Here is a 27,892-nt window from a genome sequence, read left to right as displayed (position 1 = left end):
CGCTTTAAAACGATCGATAGCACTAAGTAAACATACATTACAATTTATATTAAATTTCATATAAAAAACTATTATAGTCTCATATGTATACAATTAATTGTGATACATATTGACATTTGCGTCAAAAATATTGAAATTATTTGTAACGACTATCGTAAATACGTATCATTTGATTAATTTATAATCAAATGTAATATTATTTTTACTGCACTTACGTGTGTATATAAGCATTCATAACATATGCACAGAGTTCAGTTAGAGCCCGTTCTAATAGAGAACCATGTATTATTTTAGCAAACATATTATTTGTGCTATTCTTTGCTTGATTAATTATGTTGAAAGTGCTAGGATTTTGTTTCACATACCAACACCGACTCATAGTCACAATATAGTTTTTCATCCGATTATCAAAGAAATGCTGATGAGAGGTCACGATGTGGTCACGATAACAACGTATCCCTTGAAGGATGCAGAAAGTTATCCGAATCTGAGAACGATTAACGTTAACTCTACTATTGAATATTGGAAGAAACTATTTGACGGAGGGACAAGTCATATGACGTTTACAGAGACATGTAATATATATGAGAAGGTATTAGAAAAATCATCCTAACAAATATACGTTTTATTTTAAATTTTATAAGAAATTTAATAATTACAGTCTAAATCAATATTTTTGTTTTTTTTTTATGAAATTATTTATATTGTTAAAAAGTTACTAGTATTATATTCTTATTGAATATTTGTTTTTAGATTTTAAATAAAAATAGTTATATTATTGTTCTTAAATCGCCATAAAAAAATACATCATCTTACATTTTAATAGATTTCAGATAATTGTATTTGTTATTAATAAACAGGTGATGCCTGAAATAGCCGAAATGCAATTGAGTCTACCAGAAGTATCTGCTCTCATCAAAAACGAATCTGAACATTTCGATATGGTCGTCATCGAGTACCTTAAATACCATTTACTTGCTGGGTGGGCCCACAGGTTCAAGTGTCCTTTATTTGGTGTTGTGACAATGGATGCATTCTATGTCGAGCACGATACGGTTGGAAATCCGTACCATCCTTACCTACACGATTCTCCAATTTATTACTTCTTTTTACCACACGCTAATTTTTATCAGAGATTGCATACAGTCTACCATTCGATACTATTCAGGTAAAAAAATACGCAAGTAAGTGAAATAAAAACCTTGAATTTGCTATACAAAATACATTTTTATTTTTCGGTTCGTGGTCCTTTATCATACACTGTTTATATTTTTTGATATGCTACACTATTTCTAGAACAACTGTTTAATTTTTAATAATTATTCATCTCAGAAATGAGAATCTATTGTATGCCTCTTTATGAGATGCTTCGTCCTTTAGTTCCCATATCTATTATTAAGCAAATGAAATTTTTATATTATATATTTCTGTCAATTTTTTTATTATACATATAAAAGAATTATCACCAATCAAAAGCCATTTGAGGTAATCCTGATATTTTAACTATTATTTTTTTACATTTACTATTAATTCGACATTTCAGTCTTGAAATGAAAAAAAAACTGTAATTTGATATTTAAAATGTGTTTGAAATGGATAAATTTTAAACATATGAGACTTTGATATACACTTAAGAATGAAACCGAAATCAGCATATAAGTTAATGTATATATAAGACTACTTCGTGTTCGTGGTATGACCTTGTTGTACATTGTAATGTATGCAATTGCATGTAACTGAAAAATAAACCGCAGTTGAGATTTTCATTTAAATTTTTGTCGTATGATATTGCCGATAATATACATATATATTTTATATATTATTTACATTATTTTTTAGATATAACGTTTACACTTGGGGTCACACAAAGCAAAATGAATATTTAAGAAAACATTTCGGCCAAGATGCACCAGATGTGTACGAGCTATCATATAACGTCAGTATGGTATTCGCATCCCAATCGGAAGTATTGAATCCTAGACCAAAAGTACCAACGTGGAAATACATGTCGATGATACACATAAGCGAGAAGACGAGGCCGTTAAATAAGGTTATATTTAAGATAATGCATAATAAACGAGTTTAGTTCTTCATTCAAAGTTTCGGCAAAACTTTGCCTCTAACGAGCTATTTAATCAAATGAGCCACTCGCAGCGAAGCAAAGTTTTATTATTACACAAGCAAAATAACAATTCAATTCCAGAAATTAAGAGACTTTTTCAACAACAGTCCCGAAGGTGTCGTGTACTTTAGTCTGGGATCGAATGTCAAAAGCAGCAGCTTGCCGCTCGAATGGACCCAAAACTTAATCAAGGTTAATTACGCAAATTTACTACACACTAACACCGTAATCAAAGTAACCATCCATCTTAATTTAATCTCGATTAAATCCGCGTAATCCGTTGAACATGACATTTCAAGATTAGTTAGGCAATCCGGTGTAATCGGATGCCTATAATAAAGATCCATATTTTTAGATCCTTACTATAATTTATGATCAAAAAGTATGTGACAATATGCAGCGAAACACTGACTTGGATTTTTATTAAAGTCCGAATTTAGTAATTTTTAACTATTTAGTGGCATTTATGTTTGAATAAAAAAAATGTTTTTATGGTCGTCGGTCAAATATAATAACCGCTAATAAGAATCTCAATTTTATTTATGGTTTTAAATAAGCAGAAAGTATTTTTTTATTTATTCCTGCTCTCAAAAGGACTCATTTATTTTATATTGATTTGTGTTTTATAGTCGGAAATGTTTTGTATGCTTTATAGTCAGCAACTACAACTCATTAATGAATTACTTACGCTGTTAAAATCAACAGATTCATTTCTAAACTTGAAGCGATATTCATATTGAACATAAAAAAGATTTCACTACAAATATTAACAAATAGAAACGTGCAAATATATTCAGTGTTCGAGTTTCTAATTGTAATCCTTCTTTTAACTTATGCTACGTATTCTCAATTAACCCTTTTATTCATACTTAAAGTATTACAAACATTTCATCTTAATTACTTACTATATAATTGTGCTGTCATTTGCGTATTAAGAATTATTAATATCTCAGATTTATTAAGGGTACCTATTATACTCAAGCTAACTAGAGTATTTTGCGATATTATTAACCTCTATAAATTTATTAAAATACATCAGAGAATAAATTACATTATTGTATTAATTTTTCCAAACGGTAAGGGGTTTACCAGTACTACTGTTGCACTATATTTATTACATGTTCTAAATCATATTAAAAATGTTTGTTGCATTCCCAAGCTTTTGTATAATCCTCAAAAGAAAATGACAGGTGAAGTTTGAAACCCTTGGGAGTTGGGTATTAGAAATGTCTTCTTTTGTGTTTATATATTCTATATATTTAGCTTATTCCTTATGTATCTACACTCATTTCGTTGTGTGCTTCCGTTGAGAGCGAATGTATGCTCCGCGCTCCTGTCGCTGCCACCATACAGTCACCACAGAGCCACTACACAAAAAACCGAAGAGGAATCATTATTTTCTTATAATATATATAAATATATATATATATATATATATATATATATATATATATATATATATATATATATATATATATATATATATATATATATATATATATATATATATATATATATATATATATATATATATATATATTTATATTGTTCTAAGCTAAACTATATTTTCAGGCATTTTCCAAGCTGCCATATAAAGTTTTGTGGAAATGGGAGCAGAAAACTCTTCCCAACCAACCGTCCAATTTGGAAACGTGTCAATGGTGTCCGCAACAGGATATTCTAGGTAATTTTGCTCCCGTTATGACCAAATAGAAAGCTTGCAAAAGTTTAAAAATAGAATCCTCTCTATTTTTACGTTTATTATCTTATTAAGTAAATAGAGAACGTTTTACAAGTTACTAATTATGTTATTATAAATAGTTAGAACGCACAGTGATACTTTTAATACTTCGCACTTTTGTACGTTTAGTATTATTAGCAATAGTATTTGTCTTTGTGATAACCCCTTTTTGTGCAAAGCTTTGTATACCCAACACTGTATTTTTCGACAGAAGCCTCTAATTAAACTGGACCAACAAAAGGGTCAATATAAACAGATCCCGTCGAAACGAAAAATCTCTGCGAATAAAAACGACCTGTAAACAACCGTGTAATATAAAGGTTGATGTAATACACAAAGAGTGCTTTATCTCATTTTACGAAAAAAAAAATAATGTTTATAAATAAATATAAATATTTTTTCGTATTGTGATTCTTTTTCATTATTACTTTTAGCCGAGAAAAACCTCAAACTTTTTATATCACAAGGCGGTCATCAGTCTATGGAGGAAGCAGTTTATTTCAAAGTTCCAGTTTTGGGTATACCTATATTATTAGACCAACCTCACAATGTACGTCAACTTCAAGCGAGAGGATGTGGGGAAACTTTACTTTTTAATGACGTCAACGAGAAAAATATGTATGAAATGATAATGAAAATCACAACCAATTCGAGGTTTGTTATAATTGTTTGATATACTGAAACATATATTTGTATCAATAATATTATCCGACACATTTAATTTTTTAAAATAAGATTTATTTATACTAAAAATAGTATATAAAGTATTATAATTATACCACTAAATAAATAATTGAATCCGGTAATAATTATTATGACATGTTTTACTTAGAGCAAAAATAAGATACAATTTTTCACTTTGTGTAGAAAATGTAATTTTTAGCTCAATGGTGTAATAAACTTTTTCACTCTCTTGAGCTCAATGAAACGGTTTTGACACCGATAGATTTTTCATTTAAAAAAATGACTCCTCGAGTCTTTGTACGTTGTACATTAGACATCGTAATTATCACAACATTAAGAAAATCGTTTAATCGGTATCTTTTAAATATCATTAAAACAATCCTTAAATTTCTGTTTTGTAATAAAAAGAGGTGCTATACAAATATTATAAGTCAAAACTGTAATTCAATATTTTATAGGCTATCTTTTTTAAATATCTCTCTACACAGATAAAGCATAAAAATACCCACAGAAGCCAATTATGCATTTAAATTTTTTTGGTGCTTTACACAAAACGACGAGACAGTCTGATTTAAGCTTTCACCCCACAAAAGCATGATTTTTATATACGTAAATATTATAATATATTGTCACATAATTCATACAACGTACGATAAAATGACGCCGCAATTCGGAAAAAACAAATATATATCTCCAAAATTGGAACGCATAAAACATTATAAAATTTACTGATGTATCGTAAAGTTGTCAATTCTATATAATACATCATTGCAAAATATATGTTTTAGTTCCACTAAAAACAAAAATAAGGATGATCTTCTTGATCATTTAATTGGATAAATTCAAACATTGCACCAATGTTTTCTTATGGAGAAATTTTAACACAGGTTATTAAAGGAAAATTTTCAAAGCAATCTCGTTCGTCGTAAACATAAAAGTCCTCCGGGAGTATCGCGAGAAATGCGCGACGCTGGCGCCGTTAAACGCGACAAGTTCACGAAAAAATCTCCCCATAGGCGCTAAAGGAAACTCCGAAGTAACCGTCATATTTTACATTGACAATAAACGTCGAACGCAGACGTTCTCAATCGTTTCCTGTTTTATATGCGAATAGAACGATCGACAAGAGTGATGATCCTCGCCGATACACTCCTTCATATATTGCTTCTTCTCCTTGCTCTTAAACACTAATTCCGACTGACACAAATTGCAGCGGCAAGCTAAGTATCCAATTCGAATTCCGAATGCGGGTCAAAGGCCCAAAAGGGACCCTAATCGGTTGCCCATTACGGTCCTTTGTGTTTTATCAATTATTCATTGAGACACGACCAGAATCTGGTATATTGCTTTTCATTCCAACAGAAAAAATATTAAATAAATAAATATCAAAAATATCAAAATTACCATGTGTGAAGAACTGGAAAACTTATTAGATACAATATAAAAACAATTTTCAAAATATAGTTCTATTGCACTTTATTTTAAAATTGACTTTTAACAACCAATAATTTGTTTTTCAACAAAGTCATCATAAAATTATTGAGCCTGGAAACGACTTTCTTGATTTGGGCTGTGGAAACGCGGATTTTATATTGTTTTTAATATATTGACTTGATCCTGAACGCGTGTTTCTGAAATAATAGTAAACTTACACCATATTTAATGTTTTTATAAATGAAAAACCTTTTTCTAATACACTAAATAAATTAACAAATTTTTGCGGCTAGTGCCTTGAGTAGTTTTTATGCTCTTTATATAATTTTTAGCAATATTTCTCTCTATTCTGACATTCAGCAAAATCTTTATCTTTAAATATCACGTGGGTGAATCGCCCATCGACGATTTATCAAGACAGCTATATTTTTTTTCTCTTTATTATTTCAGTGAATCTCTCCGTAATCAAATTATTTGCCATTACGTTGGAATGTTTTTCTTGTATTTTTGTCTTACATTTTCCACTTATTCCTTCACAATTTTCATCTTCAAGTCCTTGTGATTAATAAAGCTTAAGACATATCACGCTTGAAATTTTCGAATTATTTTTATATTTGAGTTATCTAAGAATGGATTTGTATACGAGCAGCTTATTCTTCACTGCAAGAAGGATTTTTTTTCCATTAGACTCAGACTAAGTCCTATATGCTTTCTTTTACTCCAAATATATAGTTCTGTCGAGGTTCATACTCAAATGCTTTTCACTATCCGATTGTAAAATTATTGCGTAAATAAATCGGATGGCGTAACATTTCTTCTTATGGCAAACGTAACATAGACAGACTTTAGCTCGTTTGCCTTTATTCTCTAAATACGCAGTCATTTTTGTATTTTGTTAATGTTTTTTTAGAGATAAGTGGATACTATATCTAGATTGTCATAAGAAGCCGTAATAACTATGTTGTCAGAAAAAGCTGCGCAGGTTTTCCTGTTTGTTTTTGACAAGTCTGCTGTATATATCAAGTGCAGTACTAGCCCTAGTACATTTCTCTGAAGTACGCCCAATTTTATTGCCGGATAAATTATTTTGTTATTTTACTATAGAAGATCTATCGCTCAGATAAGACTATGGTTTCATATTTATGCTGATATATTGCTTTTTCGATTATTTAAAATTTTAATCCCATATGTCACTTCATCGAAAGCCTGATCCGTTCGAAGTTTGTAGTATTTTATTTATTTAGTAATATTTATTATTTTATTTTTAATGACATATTGTTTTTATTTAGTATAGTCGATCATTCTTAGAGTTGTATGCAATCCAAAGCTCTTTTACTTGATTTACCTGAATTTATTTGATTTTAGATAACTCTTCACGTTATCGATGCTGTTGTTTGCCGATACTCATATATAATCTGAATATGACATCGACGAGAAGCAAAATAAAATTGTTTTCCAAATCGATAATATGCAAAGGGTCCGAACGATGAAAATTGAAGCTTTTGCAAGTGTCTTGCGAGCTTTCGCAAAAGCGATAGAATTTTTATCCCCCAGGCATAGTGGCAAGTTCGAGAATTATTTATTTTGTTTCATTTTACCCGCAACCAATTTATACTTTCACACTTGGCTTATGACGCCGCAATTTGCAACGGTGTCAAAATTCTTTTCGGCGAGAATTTTTCGCCGAAAAAGCGTAACCTTTTACGGTACATTAATCTTCGCGTTTATTTTTACCGGTGGCGGGACGCACCTCCTTCGGGAATTAACTTGTGTCGCCTGCTTTCATCCCCTTTGGGCTTTCATCCCTCGTATTTTATTTTCTTTTCAATCTCGAGTTTCTTTCGAACGGTGATTCGACACGGGAGCACCAAGCTTTCGAACAAGTCGTAGCAATATAAAATTCTTCGTGGTTTTGTTGCACTTTTCGAATCCACTACTTGACCTATTGCATTGCTTGAAAATTCTATCGATGTATATATAATATATATATATAATGATGCAAGACTTTTATTTAAAGTCTCGCAATGTCAATTAATAAGAAAATAGTTTAATTTTGTCTGATAAAATTCGTTTCTCTTGCACATGTCTAAAATTTTCAGGTAGTATATTATTCTATATTCTAACGTTAATTTTTACATGATCATTATTTTTAAAAATATTAAATATTTATCTATTCTTAAAAACAATACAAAAGTTTTTAACCTATGTATATAATTATAAAATATGTAAATAAGGAATATGTGTATTTATTTTTTAATTTCAGTTACAAAACAAACATTGTGAATTTGTCTAACCAAATATTAGATCAACCAATTAGACATATCGACCATGTGGCTTGGTGGATGGAATATGTTCTACGACACAAAGGAGCACCGCATTTAAAAGCTCAAAAGCTACCATGGTATCTGCATTTTATGTTAGATTTAGTAGCATTTTTAATTATACTAGCTGCAGCCATAATTTATATTTTATACAAGGCATACAAATTTATAATCAAAATGTACTGTGCAAACGATAAGAAAGAAAAGACATCATAGCTATATGTATATTACTTAATGTATTGAATAAATATTATAATAACCTTAAGATATTTATTAAGGACTCCTAAAATAACATGGATAAAAAAGGGCACGCACAGGACCTTTCCTTGAAAGCTTTTTCTAAAAGCTCGAACCTGAAACGGCGATTTGGGTATGCGAAAAATGATAAAGTCAAGAAAAATATTTGAGAGCCATTAAACATCGTAAAAGTACATTATCTCCGAAGCGCACCCGTTTGGGCCGCACGTGGCTGGAATGTAAGTATAAAATTGGGGCGAAAAATAAAAGTTTTACCACCCCTGAGCGTGAAAATAATTTGCGCTCGAGAGTGTTGAAAAAATGAATTTTTAACCGAGCAGTTAACGTTGATCCGTAGTTTGTAGGTAAATGTATTTTACGTGACTGAAAATTTACAGGTTTGCGAATGGAATTTATGGCAGAACTTAACTAGAGTTACTGTGCGTAATAAACGTATTTATGTATTTGTTCGGTAGAGAATTAAAACCCTTAAACTGAGTTCGAACCGATTGGCGGTTAGAATTAGCTCTTGAAGCAGGCCGGTTTGACCGTAGTTTAGGTTAACCACCTTAACGATTTAGCGATATAGTAAAGTAAAATTTATTGATACTATTTTATTTAAGACATAGTTAAAAAGCCTATAAAATAAATTAATTACGAAAAATTAATTTATAAAATACTGAATTTTAAATTTAGAGTAATTAAATATGTTCTATAACTTTTCCCTTGTGAATTATCTCATGATTTTTTTGTACCATTTCCATAAAAATTTTATTTATTAAATATTTTATATATCAAACTATTTAAAAATCATTTTTAATTACGATGTTTGACAATTATTTATATTTATTTAATTTATTTGAAACTTGATGAAATTAAGATATTTAATTAAAGTTTTTTAATATGTTTGTGTGTAATATTTGTAATTTGTATAATATTTTTAATTAAAATTGTTAAATATTTTTTTTTTGTAGCTACTAAAATTTTAAAGTGTTCTATATCCTTACTTTAATAATTAATAAATTTAACGTAAAGATCTTGACACAACTACAAATTAATTTAAAAAATATTATGATGATATATAAATACTACTTATTTTTATTTTCTACGATTTTTAATAAAATCTGGGCAAGTTGCGTTGACGCGTATACAAAAAAAAGTTTTAAGTTACTGGTAAGAATTTCAAACAACCCAAAAGTTAATAACTGCTACCTAATTATAATAATATTAGCGTCTGTCTTATTACGTGTTATTGACAATAATATTAGATACCTCTCTGAAAATCACACCCATTCGACTAATGACTAAAACTGAATATTCTGGCATTTTAATTACTACCAAAAAATACTAGAATTATTACAAAGGGCTTTCAATTGATGATAATTATTTTATATTTTATACAAAAATCAGCAAATTCGAAATATATAACAATTGTATTTGTTTAGCATACTAAGTTTCCAGACAATTCAATTATATGAGAACGAAGGGACAAAGCATTTTATACAATAGCTTTTAAGAGTAATAGTCTGAAATAAAAAGTTTTATTTCTAAAATTACTAGTTTTTTTAATTAAAATGTTATACTGTTATATGTATAATATACTAAATTTGATATTTTTTATACTAGTATATTCAACAAATGTTTAACCTTTCTTTGCGTTGGTTAATTATTTTTATAATATAATTTCCAATCATAAATATTAAATTAAATTATTATTATTGAAATCAGTCAAAAGACTTTCTATTTAAAACATATGCACTGTAATAATATAAACACAAATTTTATTTTACATATATTTTTTCATTTTTACAATTTTTTTGCATATAAAAACATCGATAAATGAGTAAAACTAACTGTCAAGAGATCATGTTTCTTCCGTCGGTCAAATATTATATATATATATATATATATATATATATATATATATATATATATATATATATATATATATATATATATATATATATATATATATATATATATATATATATATATATATATATATATATATATATATATATATATATATATATATATATATATATATATATATATATATATATATATATATATATATATATATATATATATATATATATATATATATATATATATATATATATATATATATATATATATATATATATATATATATATATATATATATATATATATATATATATATATATATATATATATATATATATATATATATATATATATATATATATATATATATATATATATATATATATATATATATATATATATATATATATATATATATATATATATATATATATATATATATATATATATATATATATATATATATATATATATATATATATATATATATATATATATATATATATATATATATATATATATATATATATATATATATATATATATATATATATATATATATATATATATATATATATATATATATATATATATATATATATATATATATATATATATATATATATATATATATATATATATATATATATATATATATATATATATATATATATATATATATATATATATATATATATATATATATATATATATATATATATATATATATATATATATATATAATAAATATTCATTATTTCTTTTAGCAGATAATGAATTAAATAGCCATTTCTTTAATGCGCTCTTTTTTCATTTTAAAATTGTTCTCTCAAATTCCCATAATTTTTCTAATAGAATATCAGACACATCCTTACATCTTAAATAATGATATTTTGTGGTAAATCCATCGGATGTTGTACTTTTGCCGGAAATCGATAAATATGTTAAAAGCGTTATAGCTATATTATAAATAAGAAAATCAGCTGTCGACTGTCAGATTGTTTTATAGTCTTTGTTACATAGTTTCAAACTAGTAATTAATTATTTGTCGAAGAAAGTTTTACTTAAATTAAGTGATCAGATTTCTAACGTTTCAATCCAGGACGCAAATTTTAAATATTGTAAATGATAAACAGTTAATGCCAAATAAGTTTTATTTATTATATAATGTAATTTAATAAATGCTCATTAAAGTAGTTTTGGCAAAAGTAGAAATCTTTTAAAGAGTTTTTTAAAGCTCTAAACATACGATCTGAAAATCCAGTCTTACATTTGGATGCACTAAGACTTCTCAGCGGAGAACAATACTCTGTCTTCTTACTGTCGATTGCGTTTTTCAGTTTGTTATATTGTGAACAGTACTTAGTTATGGTTAAGTGGCAGTAGCTAGTAGTTTTTAATATCTTTCTAATCCTACCGAAAATAAATCATGGCCATTGGATGAAATCCAGTATTTGCGTGTTGTTTACAATTCTCATTGATAGTGATGAATTGCTTTAGAAAAAACACGTATTAATTTTGTTTAAGTAACGAATTTCAAATAGAACTTCTTTCTACTATTTTTTATCGCTTAGTTGATGCAACATTCAAGTTTTGAGATTCTTTCACATCCAAATGTTTAGAAGTTGTAGTGACAGTAATGATTAGTGCCCGACCAATCTCACGTGTCGGCAAAACTTTAATTTACGATCTTAATTTTATCCTCTTCTTTGATGATATATAGCCCGTCATTTTTGTCTTACATACTAAAAATTTCACAAAGACAGTATTATACAATGACACTCCTACTTCAATGCTATTATTTATATATTTTAAAATTCATTTTCAAATTACAAAAAATAATTCGGAACAAATTTAAAACATGTTGATAGCAGGGTATGTTATATAAACAATCATTCATGCAAACCAGCACTGTTGAATGTACAATGTAATTCTAAGGTTAAACATAATTAACGCTGTTTTTAAATGAGCTAGAAATATTTTTGCACAATTCACGATAATCTCCGCTCGTTGATAAGATCCAGTGTAATATTTCATCGATTTTTTTGTGTATTTGTGTATAATGGTGTTTTAATCTATATTCAGCTAAATACATTCGCATAATGCTAAGATAAATAAATTCATACATACCGTCATTGAATACAAAGCTATCCAAAATTCCCCTTGAATATTTATGGATTATGAAAAGTACAAAATTAAATTACTACTCATCCGAAAGTACGGAATAATTTTGACATTGCCTTAAGATTAATGAATAATTTATGCTCGGCAGCGGCGATTCTAAATTCGCAATTTAAAATTCAGTTCGAACGCAGAGCGCCTTTGAACTCGAACGTTGCGAAACAACATTAGTGTTATCTAACTTCAGCCATGCATTTTTTAATAATTATACGTTAGGCGTTAGTCTTGATACCGACTTACATTACACTTTGACTATATAAAGCAGCTCTCGAATATTCGAATGTTATCTGACCTTGGTTAGATCCCTGTGCAGCTTTCGCAGATGGAAGAGCGTGAGCAACACGCAGATGAGGTTGATGGCTATCCAGAGGACGTTGAGGACGTAGTGCCTATAAGGACCATGGACCAAAGGACACGAGGGTGCTCTAGGACCTGAATCTGCGCTGGCCGCCAAAGCTCCTGATAGAAACGTTGGCCCAAGGTTGATGGTGATGGAGGCGAACCATATCATGAACGTTCCAAAGACGACGCACTGAAACAAAAATTAAACATATTAAATTCATAATAAATAAATACAAATGGCTTAAAAAATATTATTTTTTTTAATTTAATATCTCATAAAAAAATTGAATAAAAAAAATATTAAATTCAAGGCTATCGGAACATTTTTCAACAAAGCCTGCAACATTTTATGCTAATGGAATTAAAAAATTGACCAAGAAGTGGGAGAAGCTGAAAGCTTTAAAATAAAATTATGTTTTAAATAATTAAAATTATATTAAACATTCAGAAGTAATCCTTTGCTTTATTAAAAAAAATTGAAATTACCTAATATATTGGTTGTTGTACTTCTATATAATTGCTTGCATCGTACTTTCGTTTCTTTAATGTATTTTCAAATTTAAATAGAAAGCTTATATTGTTATTTTTAAACTAGTTCAAATTCGTTTATGTCCGATCCCAATTGAATGCTGTTAACTCAATCTACTGTTTTGTATCTGAAGCCAAATTTAGAATCAAGTCAGCGTACCCGAACACATCCAATTACTGTTTACGACTTGAAAACACAATCGTTTAAATTTATCCCCTTAAAGTAACAACACTGGTACAATAGGTTGTACGGAATTATTTGTGTGCTCTTTTATCTAGAAAAATCTATAATATTATGTTACAAGAATTTAAGGAAAATATAATATTATATCGTTTTAAGTTAACTTTCGAATATGACGTTCCTTTATACTACCAAGATAAAGTTTTCACAGATTATATATAGTACAATAAAGAAGTATTTTTAGTCCGCATTGTCTAGGATTAAACGTAATAGAGGGTAGTTTGCCAAAGTTGGCTAGTGAAATTAACGTAAATTTACTCACCGCGAGTTGCAAGAATAATTCAAGGCAGCTTATAAATTTAATGTCGAATTTAAGATCACATCTCTTAATATCCCATCATTATTTTATATAAATTTTAACATTTTATGAGGTTCATACAAATTTAAAATCTAAAACTGTTGATTTGAAATCGTAAAATATTTTTTTCTCAAAAAATATAGATATGTTTTATTTAATATTTAATTGGTTGCGTAGAATAAAGATTGTTTTTTATTTATTGCACAGAAGAATAATAATGTATTTTTTATATATACAGTGAAACCTAAGATTGCAAGTGTTTCGTAATACGAGCAAAAAAAATATAATTTTTTCTTGATTAACGAGCGATGATTTTTCATCTGCATTGTTTCAACAATTATTGCTGAAACACATTTATTAAAGATCTTATATTGTATTTAATTATAAATAGGAAATAAGAAGCATTAATTATATTAAGAAACTATATATAATGTCTTACAACACGTAGTTCTACCATTGTTATTTGGCATTATTAAAATAAATATCCTTTCCGAAATCATAAAATATCACACCATACGTGTATCATCTACAATCTACTTCACGTACGTGCAAACTGTTCGGCAAAATCGATTGGCTTACGTAAGGTAAGAGATATATGACAAAAAAAATGATAAGAGAAAACAGCAGCGATGGCACGTAGAGAAAATATAGCAATCTGCCGAAGATAGATGACGTAGGTAGATAATTCTACTGCGGATAAAAGCCGTGTTGTAAATGAATTAGTTTGGTGAGCTCAACATCCATTTTACGCCTCGCCTGAAGAATTATGAGAAAAGTACTGAGATTAGTGAGATTTTGCACGAGAAAAGTCTCCGGTTGATTTGATTAATTAACGGTCCTGTTTGCCTAGGCGTCCGATAAAAGTAAGCTATTCTAAGTTCAGTCAAACACAATGTGTACTCATTCAATCTATGTTCAGACTGAAAGCTCGTAATAGCCCAGAAGCAACGCTAATAAAAAGAGACGGAGCGATTAATTTGTACGAGGAGGAACCCATGTTCAATTGGTATGAATATGTTTTGTAGAACAGAAAGCGTCTAAAATTCTTTCTTTATTATAATAATCGCACTAAAATATAACAATTGTTTTTGGTCCAGTAAAAATTATTAACATATATAAAAAATCGTAGATTGAATTAAGAACAACAACATTTAAATATGGCTTAAATTATCAAATGCAGAAGTGCACTGTTAATGTTTTAAAATAATCCTGAAGCTTTGAACTATATATTAAGCTTGTACAATACATATATTTAATATCGATATCTGCAACATATTATTTCTAGACTTGAGAAAATTTACATTTAAAGCAATATTGTCGCATATAGTTTGTATCTGAAACTATAAATTTTGAAAATTTCGATTTAAGTACATGCTTTAAACATGCATAAAAATCCTTTACATGCTACTTTTTTTCTTTATGGCTTATTTAATCTCCATTGTATCAACCCAACCGTTTATTACAAATTCCAATCTTTGTTTATGTATATTGTTCTAGCCAAATCTGTTGCTTTCGGGAATTTTTAATCGAAACATGTATCACTAGCTTTGTAAAGTAGAACACACGTATTCTATATAGTGATTTTATTGCATAATTTGTCAACAATTCATTCCAAAGTTTTTTTTTGTTATAAAATATTGATTTTAACACAAAGTATTTTTTAGGAACAAAGCTTTATGTATTTATTTTTAAAACAAATATTTATTATCTTATGACAATTTTTAAGACTTTGTTGTGGAAGACGAAATCAAAATCTACTATTCATGAAATGAAATTAGACGAAAAACTTAATAAATATTATATTTTAAATACATATCTTTGAAATTTATGTGTTGATTAATTATTACCCAAATCATTAAAACTTTTCATTGACAAATTTTATTAATTAAAAACTTCCATCGTCTTATTTATAAAATATATACAAGAAACTAATACGTAGTTTAAAATGTTTTGTTAATATTAAATAAATAAAGAAGCTATTTTCTTTATTTATTAAATATATAAAGAATCAAAATTCAGAGTTTTATTTAATATTGACTTATTGACTTTAATAAAGAAACAATTATTACTACGTATTATTTATATATTCAATATTATTTTTAAAGAACATCCGAATAATAAATCATTGTGTTAGAGATCATAAATTTCAATTAAGGCCAATCTTTTAACAGATTCTTCAGATTAAGTAAATAGATAATTCAAAATGTATTCTTAAAAATCCTGAATAATAAATAAAGTATAATTGGAACATTCTGTCAACAGTTTATTTATAAGCAAAGGTTGAAATATAAATACTATGGCTATATTATATTTATAATATTGACAGAAAGATAAGATCATTTGTATTATAATAATTTATTGATTTATTATTTGCATTAGTTGTTGCATCATTTTTTTATATATTGTATTATATTATACAACATATAAAAAACTCATTTTTAAAAATTACTATATTAATTGAATCTAAAATATAACACATATTTGTATTACATTTGCTTAAAAAATATTTTTTAGAATACCACTATAGTAGATAGTAATATATTACGTTTTTTGTATATGTTTTATCATTTATACAATTTCAATGTGGTACTAAAAGCTTTACATTTGGAACAGTTTTGATGTGTTTAACCCCAAATTTTAATGAACAATAAATATCAGATTTATAATGCACATTTTATAAAGAAAAATTATATTTTCAATCAATTAAAATTTAATTTTAATTTACGATTATCTACGTAAAAATATACCAACATATTTTTGACATTTACCTTTATTAATACATGTGTGATTTCTTATTTTATGTATTTAAAATACATATAAATATAAATGGATAAGATCGCACATACAATGGTTTATAATGAAATCGTCAAAAATGATCCAATCTTACTTATCCTCTAAACTTTGCAAGAGGCGATAAACAAAGCCATAACTGAATAATTAATATCTCGTTAGTCAGTTTAAACAATGGCGTCCAACTGTTTGATCTACAATAGTAACCGCCCCGTTAAGGCGCTGTTCAGAGGTGTGTTATCCAACAAATCGAATAGGGGATGGTGTGGCATCTGGAACGAAGGTGTTCTTAATACTTGGGATTATCAGCAATATGTCATTAGCTTTAAGACCTCGTCGGGAGACGACGACAAGCTTTATGCGGCCATAAAGTGCGAAAGCTTCGATCGATCCTAGAACCGACCGTACTGAAAACCCTTGCGGATTATGGCACATAAAACTATATCTCCGATTGAGACCAATAACTGAGCCAGGCGTGTTTCTAAGCCCATCCAGACGCGTGTTCTAAATGGTGGCTCTTGTCTCTTTTTCGCGGGGTCGTTGTCTAGTGGTTTATGTCTCAATTTAAATATTTATTTTTGGACTAGATCTGTCTACGTGATGCACAAGAATAATTTACTTATATTTGATTTTAGATATTTTCATGTAAAATTGTATTATATATTAATGTATTAATTATTACATTTCATATTTAGTTAAAATATTTGATCACTGCCAAAAAATTATGTCATATCATTGTCAATTATCTATATAAGTATTGTGTTTAGAATTTTATTGTTTATTTTTTAGAAGCCATGAGCGAGCAATAAGATGACGCGACCGAACAATAACATAAGCAAAAATAGAACCAGCTAAATAACCGACTGTATCACAATCATTGTCACGCGATCGTCGTGAAAAATAGATCTGCATACGTACTAAGTATGTATTACATGTTCACGACTAAAACGTACCTGGTTTATTTGCAATTCGAGTAATTATATTCAGTCAAATCTAACGTATATGTGCATTAAATCGGAAGCAATGATAATGTTTATGTATTGTAAAATGAAAAACTCACTTTTCGGCCTCAGAACTAAAAATTTGAAGATTTCAAAACAAAGATTGTTTTATGATTGTATGTATTCTTGTAATCGTCACACACATTATGTATATATTACATTTTCATGGTTATAACACTCACAATTAATTTGTAATCCGAATATTTACATTCAGTCAAATCGAACAACGCACACTACTAATTAATAAAAATTATTGTTGCGTAGCAAAATTTTGTTATAAATAATAATTATTTAAAACTGTTGTCATGTTGATGTCAGCCATCTTGTTTTATATTTGAATACTTATTTTTCATTGGTCGACAACAAAAGAATACATTAGCGGAGGCTCGAAAATCATCGTGCCAACTCTATTTTTATTTTAATTAATTATAATTAAATATATTTCCTTTGTTTACGTGTATTATTAAACACCGTTCATACAAAGCGATACGATTTACAAAGTAGACAAATGAACATGTAATCTTTTATTTTAAAGCATGCGCGTTCGAAAGCGAAAGCCGATAAAAACATTTATATATAAGATTATATAATCAAAGAAACCAGACATGGATGTCAATAATTTAATATTTGCTAAATTTAGAATCTTTTACCAGTCAAAAAAATATTAATAAAAAAAAAAAACAGGATCTTTGATTATACTGTAGATGGCATAAGTTTTTTAAAGGGTTACTTTAAAAATAATATGTATCTGAAATAATTTACTGTTACATTTACTTTTTCATTTATCAAAAATCTTGAGAAATTTCGAGAAATTTTAAAAGTGAAATTGTGATTCTTATTTCTCGAGAAATGAAAATCATCATCAGAAATCAGAATGCCTAATTAATGGTATATATTATATTATTGGCCTATAATATCAATGCTTCTTAGATGAATTTTGGTTATCAACAAACGCTTCATACTTATTTTTATTATTAATAATTTTTATTGACATTAATAATAAAAAATATCATGAAACTTCATTTAAATTAAATAAGAAGATCCTATCTCCGATTACCACTTAATGCTGTGAAACTCGAATATCTGTCGCGACAACTTTATTGTTAACACTCATTAATTTATAATCACCTGAGCGGGTTAGTTTGAAAATTTACACGAAACAATCGTGTTTACGACATAATTTACTTTTGTAATCTTATTCCAAAGCCCGACTTGGCTTCATTTATCAAAACACTCGAGTTCGAGAGCACAACAAACAAGAACTTGAATTATACATTACTCGCCGAAAATTTTCGCCGCCGAGTTGCGAAATATTTTTCGCGGCCTTTCAATGACAAACTTTTCTGTTCGAAATTCCGATTGGGATCGTGATACGATACGCTGAGAAACAATGGTAGCGATAAAAACTTTTCAGTGCCGCAGATTGCGTTATCGTGTATAATTGACCCTTAAAATGTTCGTTCTCAAATCACAAGATGAATAATTTAATTAAATCACGGTAACGTTGTTAAAATAATGTAGACGACACGACTATTTTTGAATAAACGTCAATGACCTTTCCTCTTTGATAAATACTGAAAGCCACAACTTTAAAAGTTCACAGTATTGACAGATCAGTAAATAATACATTCACCCACTACAGCTAAAAGTGAAAGATCAGGTCCAGAATTTGAAATATCTGAGGGTATGTATCGCATACAATTGAGCCTTAAAAGATTTGTTCGGGTCGCTAGGTGAATAATTTAATTAAGTCACAGTGACATTGTTTACCGACCTGTTTCACAGCCTCAGGCTTCCCGCTAATTTTTGCCCTGGATATAGGTACTAGGGCTAAAGTTAAAATTAACAATGCTTATGTATTAGTAAATTACATTAGCTGATGACGCACAGCGGCCAACTTCTGTAATGTGCGAAGAAAACGCGCGTTATTAAATTATGGCGCGACGACGTATTAAATTTGCGAAAGACGTTCGTTATTGTCTTTCGATGTAAATTTGCGCGAATTTGCGTAATCGACTTGGCTACCCAAATACACCTAGGGGAGTGTTCATATTTGTGGAAACATAAATGTTCTTCTTTATGGACCATAAAATAGAGTATATAAATTTGAAGTAAGTGAACATGCTCGCTTATTTTTAAGATATTTTATTAAAAGAGACAATTACATTTCACAGTTATAAAGTAAAAGTATACTTAAAACTAAAATATAAATTAAACAATCGCTCGTAGAAAATAGTTTTTATTTAAAAAATTTAAGAAACTTGGATTTATATTTGTAATCAAAATTAAAAACAAACCTTTTGCAGTATAATTTATTATTATAGAACAAAAAGTATTAGATTATTATCTAATCTCACATGAAATATATAAAACAGCTTGAGCTGCTCCATAGACATCACAGCCGAGAATAATACAACTCGACACGCCAGCGCAGATTCAAGAACTGTTAAGACTGACATCCGCATTTATCTATGTATATGTACATATATAGTTATTTATATTTTTTATAAAATAAACTGCTTCCAGCTTTTCTATTATTTATTCATCTGTTAAGTCACACCTCTTTGGCCTTAAAAACGGAAAGTAGTGGATCTGATTCAACAACTAAAAATGAATAATGATTACCTTATTCGTATATTTGGTTGTTGAATCACGTCGAAGTTCACCACTTTTGGGTTTAACTACCCTAGCGTCAAAATTATTGTAGAAATTTAAATATATACAAACATGTTTATAAAATAATAAAAACATTTTAGTACTAAACTTAAATATGATTTAGATTTTTAATTCAATAATGTGTTTACTTATATACAAATTTAACCGTCACATTTTTTACATATTTTCGTCACTTTAATACATATTTTTGTTTCTAATTATTTTTACGGCTCTGACTATTCATTGCAACGCTACAAAATTGGATAAACACAATCAAAAAAAAATAAGTATCTTAAGAAAAACTATATGTTTAACCTAAATGCTTTAAAACTAGACTTTTAAATATTATTTGATATCTAGTAATAAAATAAATATATTAATTAAAATAATATGCAAACCTTCTTTAGTCTTCATTAATTTATTCTAAATTCAATATTTTGTACTATTATAAGCCACATTATGCATCCTTTCGATATGTTTATTTAACTTTATTATATTACAAATATGCTGGTTTGCTATAAATAAAATACGATATTAAAAATTCAGATATTTTTTTAATGGCAATATTATTAAAAAAATATTAAATTTGTCAGGTGTGTTTAAGAAGAAAAAAACGCAATTAGGCATTTTCTCGAGAATATTATTTTATGCGAGCCGAACAGATAGTAATCGAATAATAAATTTTGTACGACTAAAAAGTCACGTTCCTCTTGACGACCCTTAAATTTGATATTTCTAAGTACGTAAATAAATTATTTCAGTGTTTGTCCATCTCGGCCTGTTATATAAACTCACATAAACAGTCTTTAAATATCACAAAAAAACGTTATTATGTATACATATATAATTTAATAATTTTAAGAATTATACTTTATCTTATTATTTTGTGGTATCTGAGCAAATTTGGACGAATCCACTTTTTTATATCTATTAATGAAATATGTAATTATTTATTATCATTCTTAGTAAATACCAAAACAATATGATAAGTAGGTATGTTATATCGAGTTTCACATGAAATGTTTTTTTTTGTATATATATATAATGCAATAACATGAGATATATACATATGACCTTTCCGTAAAATTGATAAGAGTATTGTTGATAATTAGTTGAACATCCAATTTAAATTCTTATTACTTTTTGTCATTTGACGTGAAAACATGTCTACTCAAATCTGTGCAACTTTTGTGTTAATATTACTTACATTTTTGACCAAAATCAATGGACAGGGTAAGAAAATCTGCAAATATTTTTATGTAATTTATTTTTATATATTATATAATAAAGCAATTTGTAATTATTGTATTTTAGAACCATGTATGTTACATTTGGATCGAGCAGCTCACTCTCCAATGTTTTTACCTCAAATACTAACTGAGGATGGTAAATTTTTCCAATCATTTAACGACGCAGTTAAAATTACTCATGGTAAACAAGCAATCCTCACATGTCAAAATCAATTCTTCAAAAATTTCAAGAATCAACATAGCTTAAATATTTCGTGTAACGATGATGTTTTAGTCATGTCTTCCGATAAAAGCACTCGCAAATTCAAAGATTTGGGTTGTGATTTAAGAGTAATAGAAGAGTTGACTATAGATTTTGATAAGTGCGGTAAGATGCGCGGTTCTTTTTATACATACTTTGATATAATGAGCCAAGAACATATCAAATTAGCTGAAGTTTGCTATGATTCTGCCAAAAATAATTTGAACTTTATACGCACTTATCTTTCAAATCAATATCCATCTGAAGAAATGAAAGTTGGTAAGATTACCCCAAAGGGATATTCGAATCTGGATAATATTAATATCATTAAAACATATAGGATGGACGCTGTGATGAACAATTTAAAAGCGACTTTAGGCGATGACTTTTATATGGCTTTTAATTACATCACAACGGTTAAAATGCTACCGATTATGTTCTTTGATGCACAACTCAGAACTGCTAATAGTTTTCCTACAAATTACGTGCCAATGTGGGTGTCGATCGCTAAAGGAAATTGGAATAGCTTGATGTTGGATATAAAAAGCTTATCTAAAGACAAAAAGGTTTCTTTAGAAGTAGTTTTGGGTACTCACGGAACATTACCAATAGACGGAAAGATGTTGTATTTGAGTGGCGATAAATTCCCAATACCTCAATACACATGGGCAGTGATTGGCGATAAAGCTTCGAAAAGCGCTGTTGCTATTATAACTATGAACAATCCATTCATTGCCTTAAAACAAGTTAAGGAACAAATGTTTTGCGATGATGTTTGTAGTCAAATAAAGTGGGCGCGATCGCTGCTTAAGAATAACAACAACGAAAAAATAGTTTATGGATATACGTTTTGCTGTTCAATGGATAAATTCAAGTTGTTTTCGTTAGATTATACACCTAAAACATTACTAGTTTAAATTTTGATATCAATCCAAAGGACTTTGGTTATACAAATAAAATAAAATTTAGTTGAATATTTGGGATAATTTTAAAAGATGTATGTAAATAATCTATTATATGTCTAATATAATGTTCTTAATATTGCTTGAATAAAAAATCTTAAAATAATTTAATACTGCATTTTATTATTAATTATAAAATATTACGATACACGTGTCTTAAGATAAATTTTTATTGTTAATGTATAAACAAATAAAAATGTAAATCAAAGTTTATAGTATAACAATTGCTTGAATATGTTTCAAAACAACAGTTTTATTATCGTAATGATAAAATTTCGTATTAAAGGTCGTTACAAAAATTGTTGTTAAATCATTTTTATTATAGTCAAATGTAAAATTATGTATTATTATTTAGTTTTTTAGTGATAAACATGAATATGGTCCTATGAGACAGTACAGCCTGCAAAGTGGAGGTCCCAGCTGTTTCCTTTCGTTCCAAATATAAGTTTTCCAAGTCAGTCTTCTGTCGAGATGAAATCCAAGTTATTGGGCAGAGTTCACTTGTGGTGTATATTTTCTGTTAAAAGACACGTATGACAAGTATATTTTTCCAGCGTAAATGTATCATGGATTGATTTTCGATTCATTAGCTCCGATTCATTTGAGAGATGATCCTGAAATATCTTCGATGATATTTTTGGGTCAGTACTAAACGCCATTATTGTAGTGTCGTCGGCAAATGTAGCAATTTCTGTTGTTCGTCCAAAGAAGATCTATCATGTATTTATGAAAAATACAGCATCGTTCATCGTTCATCATACAGCATTTTTGGTTTTGTGTTTACTCCTTCGATATCAATTTGGAAATGCATATCTTAGTAAGATTGGATTAATAAATATGTTGTGTGGATGAAAGTCCATAATGTTTTTAAAGTAGTCCAGGGTATAACACTTAGTTAAACGCCTGGGTTATGTCTATGAATACGTCTGAGCACTATTTTTTATTTTCAAAGTTATCATTGAAATATTTTGGCAACATATTACATATAATTGCGTTGATTAAATATTTCTAATAAACCCAATTTTTTTATTTCCTTTTTAATAATATTATTTACATAGTTTAACTAACAAATATGATTTCTAAAACGCTGAAATAAATTATTTTTAGCCAAAAATTATTAATAATAGAATAAATATAAAAAATATATAAATTGCTATGTATTCATAATATTTTCTTACGCTTTACAAGATACGCAAATATTATGTAATTTTATTTTCATGCATGAATTGTGTTTTATTTTATTTTTATTCGCGCTACATTCTAACGAATTTATTTTGGAGAGCAATTTTTTTCACCATTTTGTTTTATGTCGTATATTATATAGGTTGTAAAAACGCCCTAGATTATACACCCCAATGTTCCGTCGGACTAATCCGTAAAAATATGAGTTATTTCCAGCTCAGATGTAATCCTAGACATCGCTTAGGACTTTCTGCCTGACGTCGAGGAAGATTACTCTTTCTATCCGGTTAATCGGTCAAAGTAATCTGTTTGTTTTGGGATCGGCGTGAAAAATTAGATAGCATAAAATAAAACAATTTTTATAATTAAATTACTTCAAAAAGTAAATTTTTAGAAGCTTTTACAAGGATAACATTTTCTTTCGAAAGTTTTTACTGCTTATCGTGTTTTATTAATTGCTCTTAGTAATATAATATTTTTATTATACAAAATTGTATAAATTAAGTTATAGCTGTACTAGCTTCATTGCGCATTCATGGGCACCGCAGAGCAATTCCTGAAAATCCTCACTCGGGAAAAGAATCTTCTTCTTACATCGTAATTAGCGCAGGCCGAGATGGACCAAAACCAGAATTAAATATTTACGTGTCTACTTAGATATAAAATTTGGGGGTAGCCATGAGAAACGTGACATTTTAATAATTCAAAATGTTTAATGTCATTTTGTAAAATCGCATTAAATAATAATCTTAAGTAAAAGTTCCTAATAGCGGTTTTTTCATAACATACATGATACATTTTACTTATCATGAATATTATTGTAAAAATGAAGCGACATTTGATCTTGTTATTCTATTTTTTCAGAAACATATTAAAAGCTATTCTATTTTTATTTTAAACATAATTAGACTACATGAATAAATCAAAAATGGCTACGTAGTGTTGTTGAATGTGAATTATTATATATTATTTCAAATACATAAGAAATAATAAAAAAGAAAATGTAAAATAAATAAATTTCTTATTATACATAACCAGTCCATGAATTATTTCGTATTTATTTATAAAACATATTTCTTGACTTCAATAAAAAAGCTTTATATTCAGCTAAATAAAATACATACTAAATTCTTAATCTCGATTAAAAATAATTGTTTTTAATATATGGTTATGTATTATTAAATTATTACGTTAAAATTCAACTATAAAAATATTTATATATACTTTGAATATTGATCCTGAGAGCTCTCAACAATAAAATAAAATAATATTTCAATAGCAACTCAAATTCACTAAATACTGATTGATTTTTTTACTAATCAAGTACATATGATTACATTTAAGTACATTGATTTTTTTGAAAGCCATAACAGCACTATAAAAAATGTACATAAGTTTAAAAATGCTAAACTACAGAAAAAGACAATTAAATACATTTTAAACCATTTCAATTTTTAACAGTTCAATGTTAAATTAAATGTAAATAGTTATACATTTAACTTAGTTTGTTTTTAATACTTCAAGATTTGTATTGTTATACTTTTATCAGTTTTATAACAATGTATATGTATTGATGTTAAACAAATACTGAAAAACATAAATGCCATTCCTTAATTAAAAAAAAACGCAAATTATTGATTGATAAATGTCTTTTATTGTTAAACATATTATATATCGTTTTTTATATAAATTTAATTCTAGAAATACATTTATTAAGCTTGATGTCGAAAAAATTACTACTATATAAATCTTTATGAAACCACAAAAAAATGTGAAATTTAAAAATTAATAAATTCACTTAAAAAAATATTTTTACACAAGTGTTAAACGCGTAATTAACGAACATTTTGTATACCATTCTTTATGATATTTAAAACAGGATTATCATCAAAGCGCTATTATTTTTTTAACCAAGAAAAAAAACGAGTAAAAAGATGGAGAGCCATTTATTTTTGTGTATATTAAGCAACCGAGATATTTTTTGTCATTGTTCGTACGTTTTTTTTTATATATAATCAGTAATTAACATCATTATAAATATACATAAAAACAAGCATATTTTTTATTAAATATAAACTAAACTAATAAATTTATTGATGGATAATCTAGTGGGAAAATATTAAATGTTTCAATAGAGCAACAAAAAGTGTACCCATCTGAGATATTTTCATTGTTTTTATTTCTTAACAATTCACGAGCCCAGTGTATCTTATCACAAATATTATTGCAAAAAGTTTGTTCTTTTACTTGATCTAAAGTTAACAATGGATTATTTATAGTTATGAGTGCTACTGCGCTATTTGTAGTATTATCACTAATAATGGCCCAAGTATATTTCGGTATTGGAAATTCATCGCCTTTCATAAATTGCTTCTTGCCTCCAAGAACTAAAGTTTCGTGCGTTCCAATAATTACTTCTAATGTATTATGTTGGTCCTTTGACAACAATTTAATATCAGACATGAGTCTATTCCAATTTCCTTCTGCTATAGTCTTCCACATAGCTATAAAACTATTCGTAAAATCAAATTGCGCATTGTCAAATAAAATATTCATCGGTGACAGTTTAGTTGCAATAAAATAAAGATTTGATTCAATATTAACGAATTTATCTAGAGGTTTTTCTGAATTATCAATTTTAATATAGTTAAAAGAATCGTATATTTTAAACAGTCGCGAAAGTAAATGTATATTCAGCGGTAATTTTCGATCTTCTAATTCGCTAGCGGGATAAATCTCAGAAAGATACGTTCTAATAAAAGCAAATCGTTTTACTTTAGAATCGTAGCAAAGTTCTGCTAAGTTAATCAAGCGATTTCTGGCTAAATCTTTATATAAAAAGTGCGACCCTTCCATATTTTTGCACTTGTATACATCCATCTGCACCTCTTCAATTATTGGATCGGTACAACCAAGATCACTGAACATTTTTGTTGTATTATCTGAATCTAAAACCATCGAACCTTTCTTGCAAGTGATAGTCACATCGTGGTATTCTTCAAAATTTGTAAGGAATTTACTTCTGCAAGACATTATAGCTTTGTTGCCATGTTCTATTTTAATAATACTATTCGTAGACTGATAGAATTTTCCATCTAATGTAAGTATGTGTGGTATATCCTGAGGTAAACTAAATCGATCGTTCAAATCCAAGATGCATGATTCTAAAATAAATAAAAATTGTTTAAAATATGTTGCAATATAGACACCAGATCTTTTATTATTAACGCAGTTATATATATTTGACTATAATCCCATCAAAAATTTTCTGCCCCACATTTTACAATTTAATTTTTTTAATTTTAAGTCATCCCCAGACATTGTATGTACATATTTTTAATTGTCATTTTAGCATGGTGTCTAAGTTGAAATTTAAAGCATAATATAGTTTAATTGAAATTATTTTATCTCCACTTTAATTTTTAATGTAATGGTGAAAATATCAAAACAAAAAGATATCCTGTAACCAAAGAGCATCCATCACCAATATGCCAACTGTTTATGAACATCAAATAAATAAATACTAAAATATATATTAATTTACAAAATGTTATACATTTTTGCAAATGTAAAAAAAACATAGGCTTATGGAGCAACTTATATTTTTTACTTTGTTCAAAAAGTACTTGAAATCAACTCCATATAATTTCTGTTGTTTCGGTAATTTTTGTAATTAAAATAATATTTTAAGCCGCACAAATATGTCACTGACAATTGATACTATCTTAAGATTTATTGTAAATCAAATTCATAGTATAAAAATATTACAATAATGAATTGCGTTGGTTGAAAAAATGCTCATTTTACGAATAA

At 27.5% G+C, this 27,892-nt stretch overlaps 2 protein-coding genes across 2 annotated transcripts in view; one reads left to right on the top strand and one right to left on the bottom strand.

Moving 5' to 3' along the window:
- Positions 1–27,892, bottom strand: part of LOC148226240 (uncharacterized) — a 182,033-nt gene that overhangs the window by 19,160 nt on the left and 134,981 nt on the right. Inside the window, exon 6 of the mRNA XM_088204022.1 lies at positions 12,882–13,121. Within this exon, the coding sequence (XP_088060148.1) occupies positions 12,882–13,121 (240 nt within the window). The remainder of the gene's footprint in view (positions 1–12,881; positions 13,122–27,892) is intronic.
- On the top strand, positions 281–8,518 carry LOC148226243 (UDP-glycosyltransferase UGT5-like). Its single transcript, XM_088204563.1, has 7 exons — positions 281–592; positions 861–1,168; positions 1,840–2,050; positions 2,204–2,314; positions 3,695–3,806; positions 4,298–4,517; positions 8,245–8,518. Exons 1-7 carry the CDS (start codon positions 281–283, stop codon positions 8,516–8,518), a joined length of 1,548 nt encoding a protein of 515 aa, XP_088060689.1.

This window comes from Plectrocnemia conspersa, unplaced genomic scaffold (genome assembly GCF_051122295.1).
Source record: "Plectrocnemia conspersa isolate PC_06_02 unplaced genomic scaffold, ASM5112229v1 ptg000014l, whole genome shotgun sequence".
NCBI classification, from domain to species: Eukaryota; Metazoa; Arthropoda; class Insecta; order Trichoptera; family Polycentropodidae; genus Plectrocnemia; species Plectrocnemia conspersa.
This window is presented reverse-complemented; position numbering and strand designations above follow the sequence as displayed.

Coding starts and splice junctions, on each gene's coding strand:
- LOC148226243 (XM_088204563.1), top strand. CDS start 281: ATGTATTATTTTAGCAAACATATTATTTGTGCTATTCTTTGCTTGATT. Junction 593..860: donor CATGTAATATATATGAGAAG/GTATTAGAAAAA, acceptor ATTAATAAACAG/GTGATGCCTGAAATAGCCGA. Junction 1,169..1,839: donor TACCATTCGATACTATTCAG/GTAAAAAAATAC, acceptor ATTATTTTTTAG/ATATAACGTTTACACTTGGG.